The sequence below is a fragment of the Poecilia reticulata genome, linkage group LG23, assembly GCF_000633615.1.
Source record: "Poecilia reticulata strain Guanapo linkage group LG23, Guppy_female_1.0+MT, whole genome shotgun sequence".
NCBI lineage: Eukaryota > Metazoa > Chordata > Actinopteri > Cyprinodontiformes > Poeciliidae > Poecilia > Poecilia reticulata.
The window spans coordinates 13,343,973-13,351,771 of NC_024353.1; the positions used below are offsets into that span (position 1 = coordinate 13,343,973).

At 38.2% G+C, this 7,799-nt stretch overlaps 1 protein-coding gene across 3 annotated transcripts in view; it reads right to left on the minus strand.

Annotated features, from left to right (window-relative positions):
• Positions 1–3,175, minus strand: part of tmem178bb (transmembrane protein 178Bb) — an 80,595-nt gene extending 77,420 nt beyond the window's left edge. Inside the window, exons 1-2 of one of the 3 annotated variants that reach the window (XM_008401204.2) lie at positions 3,067–3,175; positions 2,150–2,829 (exon numbers count right to left, since the gene is read on the minus strand). In XM_008401204.2, coding sequence (XP_008399426.1) covers positions 2,150–2,531 — 382 coding nt within the window. In that variant the 5' untranslated portion in view covers positions 2,532–2,829; positions 3,067–3,175. Of the gene's footprint in view, positions 1–2,149; positions 3,046–3,066 lie in introns of those variants that run through there. The other 2 variants (XM_008401205.2, XM_017302714.1) reach the window with 2 other exon arrangements.
• Positions 3,176–7,799: the final 4,624 nt, after the last annotated feature.

Below are 7,799 nucleotides of genomic sequence, written 5' to 3' on the forward strand. Positions count from 1 at the left end.
CCAAGAATTTAAAACTACTTTCAGCCCTGAGTGCAGGAGTCCCCAAACTATTTCCTGTGAGGGTCACATAACTTTTCCCTTCTCTGGTGGGGGCCGGAGTCAGTTTGTAACAGAAAAAGTGTGACGATTGTAGGAAAGCCTAAATGTAAAAAAATTATTGTTTTCCAGAAAGCCCAATCAAATAACATTCTCTGGGTTCTTCACAGAACAAAAGTCAGGAAATAAATAATAACACTATTAATGAAATGAATAATAACCAAATAACCCTCTCTGGGTTCTTCACAGAAAAAATCCAGGAAGGATTATAGTCCGTATTTTCCGGACTATAAGCTACAACCCCAAAGTTTTTTTAGTTTTTTTTTTTAAACCAGTAAACATACACATATAAGCCTCAGATATCTCTGCCGCTCCAGGTTTTCCATAAGGATGCAGCAGCAGCAGAGGGGGGCGGACACCCAAAATTTGAGTCATAAGAGGTCAATTGAATATCACACTTATTACGGTTGAAAAAGAAAAAGTTGCCAAGATTAAATTTAACTGAACTGATAACAGTAGTTTCCGAACGGTAACTGTAACAGTAAAAGTGCTGATCCTTTGTGTCTGCTTCTAGCATGTGCTAAATGAAAATGGGCTCCTTCTTCTTCTTCTTCTTCTTTAGATTTCAACAGCAGCTTGCATCCATTATTGTTGCACTACTGCCACCTACTGGATCCTACTATCTATACCTCAAATTCTCATAATGATCCCAGTATTATTAAAAAAAACAGCAAAAAATCGTCTTTTTCCCCTCAATGCTATTTAACTGATCAACAACATTCTCAAAATTAAATTCCCTATTAATTCCGTTTTAATGGGCGTTTTTTTTTATTTCCAATTTTGACTTCCAATGATTCACTTCCTGTTAAAGAGCCCCCTGGTGGTTGAAGAAAAATCCACATATAAACGGCTTATAGTCCGGAAAATATGGTATATAAAAAAAAATCTGAATGCTCTCTGGTATTGTTCAGGGGGCCGGACCAAATGTGGAGGCGGGCCGGATCCGGCCCGCGGGCCGTAGTTTGGGGATGTAGTGCATCTTTCTAACTTTTGCTTTATTTCTGTTTTCCAGCAGAGAGGAAACATCTCATTGACAACATGAGTCTCAATCTCAACCTGTGACCTGGAAGACCATGACGCACACTGAGCAAAGTCTGATCTCCATTGAGTTCAGACTGGTCAAAAAGTAAGAAATTGTAAAGAGAAACCCAGAGCAAGAATCCTTTTATCACTGATTTTTCTTCTACAATAGGTTATTCCTTATATGGACACATGCTGTTTTTTTGTTTTGTTTTTGTTTTTGTTTTTTTTCCCAGATCTCAGTAATACCATGAAAAAACTGGACAGGAAATAGAATCGGTTCTTTTTTTAACTGAATTTTTAAATAGAAATTGTTTCTTTAAGTGGATTACTCATAATCTATATTTTTGTTTAATTTTAATTTGGATTTATTATCTTTATAACTTTACTACGGCAAAATTACATTTTCCTTTTTTATTGTAACATATTTTAGGAAATACGGTACCGTATTGGGAAATACGATAAAATACCGGCAGCTGCAGTTGCCAGACATTTACCGTATTTTGGCAAATACGGTAAAATACTGGCAGTTTTGGTTGACAGAATTTTGCCATATTAAGCAAAGTTCTGGCAACCACCGCTGCCAGTATTTTACCGTAAATTAGAGCCGTTTTTTATGTGTTTTTTTACAGTGTAGTTAGCGTGTATTATGTGCTACATACATCCATATGTACCACACATTCTAGGAGACACCTCGCTGCTTTATGTAGAGAGCTTCAGCTAGCACTCCCATATATCCCATGATTATGTCACTGTGTGGTTGAGGCAAGAGTCACATCGCATCCGTTGAAAGTTCACACGCAATGCTCTCCGTCATGTCAAACTAAATGATAACAACTGTCCGCTCACATAGCCAGAGCTTCCTGCCATCTACTCGCATGCTGATGCCCTTGCTCGCCATTTGGTCAAATGGTCAGTCACCACACGGTGGCCTAATTTACTTTTACATGCTAAATGTCGCAACACACGTATGCCGCGCAGCGACCGGAAATAACATGTTTCTTCACAACTTTCTCCCAATTTATACACTTACCTTTGCGAATGTGATCTTCGATCACCTGGTCGAAACCAAGCCGGTGGCATTTCCTCCACAGCCCCATGTTGGTGGAGTTATACTGCCTGCTGCATTCGTCTGCGGCGCTCATGGCGAACAGCTGCCTTCGGTTTCGGGCCAATAGCACCTTGTCCTCCCAGCGAGGCATGCTGACTCGGCTGGCCCGCAGCGGCAGGCTGTTGTTGGGTATATAGATAAAGCCCGGGTCCTTACGGCGGCTGGAGAAACTTCGGCATCGCTCCTTGTACCTTCTGGCGTCTGTCTCGTACCAATGATCCGAACACATTGCCACGGCGAGCATTGCCAATGCACAAAGAGACAAGGAGAGCCCGGTGTAGAGCAACAACTTCCCGGCGGCCATACTCGCTACTGTCACAGCCGCATCAGCACCTCGAGAGACGGACAGCTCCTCTGCAGCTTCCCTGCCGATTCAACTCACATCATCTTTGAAGAACAGCGGAATCATCATCCAAAAGTGGTGTTAGATGGAGGGACAGGGAGAATACTTCCTTTAGCAAGGCTCCAAAAACAATAGGCTATGAAATTCCAGTAGTAAGATGCCCACGTCTTTCCTGCGTGCGCGTTTCTGCAGCAGTTCGACGGAGACAGAGAGAGAGGACGCTATCTCATCTCAGGCGCGACCCAAAGCCTCCATCTGTCTGAGGGCGACACCAACAAGCACGCAACACATCAAGGATGGCAACTAAGACTGTAAGTTATTCACCAGAAGAGTACCATCGCAGGGATGGATGAATGACATAAAACCGAGAAGTACACAATCAGATGGGAATTATATTAATTTAACCCAAATTAAAAGAGTCTAAGTATAAATAAATCAGAAGAACTATTCGAGTTCAGCTGCATGGGCCTCTTAGATTAATATATAATCAGGTTACCTGACGAGTCCTCACAAATCAAAGCTCAGGCCATCACCAGTCTGCAACCCCGACACGTCTGATGTGATGACGACAGCTGCCACAGAAGAAGCCCTGAGCATGGACGAATCAGGAGCATGCGTGAAGAAGCGCTACAGTTTTGTCTCTTTTATTTGATGCAGTTATCCAATTCATTAATTAAACATTACAGCATTAAAGCAGTAAACAACAAACAAACAAAAAGCAAAACAAGTAGGACTTTGACTTCAACGCCGTTTCAAGAAACATTTGGTCCCAAATGGTCTGGGTGAATTTTTCCTGAGCAAATTTTACTAATCTTAGCTTAAAAATTAACAATTACGTTTTTCACTCACTTTGGTATGTTGGATGGTTGAAACAGAGAAAATATCTGCCTGATTAATTAGGATACCGCAGGGCCATGCAGAGACCTTTGAAGGGGCAGGGGCTCAAAGTTAAAAAGCGTATATTGATAAAGTTGCTGTTTCTACTGCTGACAGAGTGCTGATCTGAGACTAGTTGTTAAAGAGACCATAGGTCACTGGTTATGGAATAAGCTAATTTTATGCTATTTTACCAAATAAAATGGCACTTTATTTTGTAAAATTTTATCTAAAATAAAATGCTAAATAAAATATCTGACTGTCTAACCACTGCTTTAAAGATCAAAAAAGCTCAGAGTGTCATGTTATGTAGATGGTTGGAGTTGGACCCAAATGCAGGAAACTGAGGTGCCCAGTGAATTATGAGATTTAAAGATGGGTAAAGAAAGCAAACTCATAAACATCGATTGGAGAACTGCAAAAAACAAAAAAACAAGAAAAGAAAACCAGCAAGGAGAAAACACAAGGAGAACACAAGAGAGTATGAGGAAGTGACAGGAGACATGACTGAGATATATCAAGGCAAAGAAAACTAGCTGCAGGTAGGCCCCTCCAGACATTCAGGGCCATGCATACATGGTTGAATTGTAACACAGAACACACTGTAAAAAAGGTCCGTAAATTTCACGATAAAAATGGTAAAATACCAAAAGTTTCTGACCGCAACATCTGAAACATTTTAGAAAATACATTGAATCACCGTCAGTCAACACTGTAAAATAAGTCCATAAATTTATGGCAAAAAATTGTAAAATAGTTACGGTTGCTAACTGTAATACAAAAAGAACTTAATTACTGTAGAAAATACATGGAATTACAATAATTCAATAAACATATATTGCAAGTGATTTTGAAAGGTAGAAAACAGAGAAATCTATTGTAAAAATCTAAGTAATTGTAAAATTCATTAAAAAAATGTAATATTGCCTGCAGCTAATTCTGTTAACCTTAAAATTAACAGAATTAATCAGCCAAAATTCAAAATTTTGTTGATGTTTTTTTTAAGGTTATGTTGACTCTAGTGGTCTTTATTTGAAAGTAGTTTAACAGAAAAGAGGTTTATGAGAGAGGGGGACGACATACGGCAAATGTTGCCAGGCCGGGAGTCAAACCTGCGACCACCGGCATGAGGACTAAGGCCTCGATGCATGGGTTGTGCTGCGGCCAGGGGTGAAAGTAGGGGGGTATGGTAGGGTACTGCGTACCCCCGCTAAATCGTTAAGGGGTACGCAGTACCTGCAAAAGAGGAGAGCAGCTGTCTGCTGTAAAGAATGACAGAGAGACGGAGAATAAAAAGGTGCAAGTGATTTAGAGTTCGGGTTATATTACCTTTGCTGTGGCTCATCACAGCCGCTGTAGTTTCTGAACGTTCAATAAACGACAAACTTGGACTAATTACCTCGTTCTTTGTGACTATACGTCATTTACAACAAACATCAAACACGGTAAATATGTTTCATTAAGTATTTAACAAACAAATGGCTTCTACCACGATAATTATGTGACATTAAATGAATTGTCTAATTTTAAAAAATAGTTTTATTGTTCTCTGGGATTTCGCTTTGAGCTCAGAGTCTGAGAGCCTTTTCCTCTATCAAACTATTTTTTTGCCTCTTATTTAGTAGAAACTGTTGAAAATGAGGCTCTAACATTCACAAATGACAGTGAAATAAAATCCAGTCCCACATCTGGTTTGAGGTGATTCCTCTGGAACCTGTTGGAGGAAAAATATCCCAACTTTAGAAGATGTGCTTATAGTAAGTAGTACAACAAATTAACTACAGTATGAATGGCTATAGGTTAGCAGATCTTTAAAGATAAGAACATTTCTTCAATAATTACTATGACTGAACAACATTTGGTTCTAGTTTATTAGATTCGCAGTCACTAACTTGTTCCACTCAGGGTCTCAACTACATATTATTCACGTGGATGTGAAAACATAAATTTTCGCATCCCCTCCAGACGGGCTTTTGACGCCTCCTCTGGTGCAGCGCCCCTATGCGTTGCATGCACTACATACCCACTTTTTGCGCCACTCTTTCCACTCCATATTAGAAGTTGGCATTTTTATACTCAGTTGCAATGTAAAATATTGTTCTATAAAATACTCAATCAAAAAATGTGAACTTCTTGGGGTGCAGCAATTACATTTTTCTGGCCGATCACCGATTAACAGTCTTTAAAAAGCTTTACCTGCCGACTCCGATTTTGGCCAATGCTAATTTGTTTTTTCGTCTGAACTGTTGCAGACAGTTGTGAATATGGCTGGAAGTAACAGACTTTTAAATCATAGAACAATCACATATTAAGGTCACTAATAGAGCACTTATGACGTGAGTCAGTCTTACCCTACTTAGCTCAATGTTAAGGTTGTTGTTCCTTGATGATTGAAAAATATCCCTTACGATGCAATGTACATTTTTTGGGTCACATTTCTCAATTGCAGAATTGCTGTAAAACTTGGGAGACAAGTCAATTCTGCAAAGCAGGGGTTTGAAAGATTACATTTGAGACCACCTCTTCTGATCAGAGTTGGTTTTTCATGTTGTCTTTTACTCCTCTCTCAAACCACCTATCTCCACAGTCTAAAATGTGCACATTGTTGACTTCGTAAGAGTATATGTTTTTCCTTGACCCAATGAGTTAATTGTTCTGCCTTGGGTCATCTCATCTCTTCTGAAGGGATGAACCAGCCTTCCCAGTTGGAGCACCCATCTACACCTCCCTATGATGTGATGACAGGTTTTGCAGAATCAAAGAAGCTGGGGATTCCTTTAATACGCTACAGTTAGAGTCACAAATGCAGTATATTGTACACCCTTTTTCTCTCTTTTGCATTTCCTTAAACATTAGCTTTTTCTAACATATAACACTTTTTAATTCTGTTGGTCTGTTGCACTCAAAGGAACTGACAAGAGGTAAATATGCATAGAACATGTGAATGTTTTTCGCAGTTTAAATGTCTAAATGGATCCATTGGCATAAAACTTACACCAATAATATAAATTATCCACACATACAAATAATTTAAAGCAAATTAGTACACAATTTAGTTGTGGTCAAAAAATTGGAATGACAAAGGGAATAAGCACTGAACACAGACAAATACATTTCCTAAATACCTTGTGAAACAGCCTTTCTTAGTAATAAGTACTTCAAAATATTCTGTATTTTGAATTAGTCACTTGGATTACTCAGGTATGAGTTTGAACAATCCTATCTTAAAATCTCTCTTCATTTTTTTAAGGCACATTCTGATTTTTGGTTCTTTCATAGACTTACAACTCAAGCCAGGTGACCAAGTGGGCAATTTTTGCACTTTACTTTCTCACTCACCGGTTAGAAATTCTTTCTTTAGGATATTGTCTTGCTTGGAAATACACACTTATTTCAACATCTGATTCTTGCCAAAATTGTCCTGCTAGATTTCTCCACTCATCCTTTTAACAAAGATGGAATATTTGAAAAAGTCAGAAAATTGGAATATTTTTCACTCATTTCAGAAAGTCAAATTCAAACACTTTTACAGAGTGACATACTTAAAGCTTATATTTGTTGTAATTTTGATTATTATTAAAAATAATGAGAGTTCAGAATGTAATGTCTGACACCCTGTGCTTTACAGGTAGTTGATGCAATTTTTAACATTTTGAATTAGGGCAAATATCTATTACAAAGAAATTACTATCGATTTGGGTGGTGTGTTCATAACCACACCCCCCAAATCTGCTTTTAATTAATGTCTTAAACAGCATGCATTTTCAAAGAAAGCATGACATAACTCTTGTTCTGATTGCTGAGTAATACTAGTAGACTAAGTTTGTTTCTTTTTTTAATTGAAATTAAAAGATTTTGAAAAATCTTCCTTTTGATCAGACAAACACCTTCTTAAGTTTTGGACCGATAATGATACATCCCTTTTCTCCAAATCATCTGGCTACTTTCATAGGCCAAGTAGTTTTTTTTATTGGTCCCAGAACAAGTAGGAAAAAAACGTAGCTATTACATCAAAAAAGCTTCAAAGGGGTAATATGAAGATACCTCCATAATACCTCCATAGATCATTCAGATTCTCAAAAAAACTAACAGTCGTGAGTGGACAAATATAGAAGATGCACAATGAGAAGCTCCATTATCACATCTTTCTAACTGATGGGGAAACACCAGACAGTGATGTGTGTAGGAGGAGTCAGACATATGAATGAGTAAATCAAGATGAGACAGTTTCCTATTCTTTTTTTTTTTTTTTTAATTAATGCCTACAGCGATTAAATAGAAAATTGAGAAAAAAGATGAGGGAAACCTCCTGTCAACTAGATGGCGGTAAATTGCATTCAAAATGTTATGTGC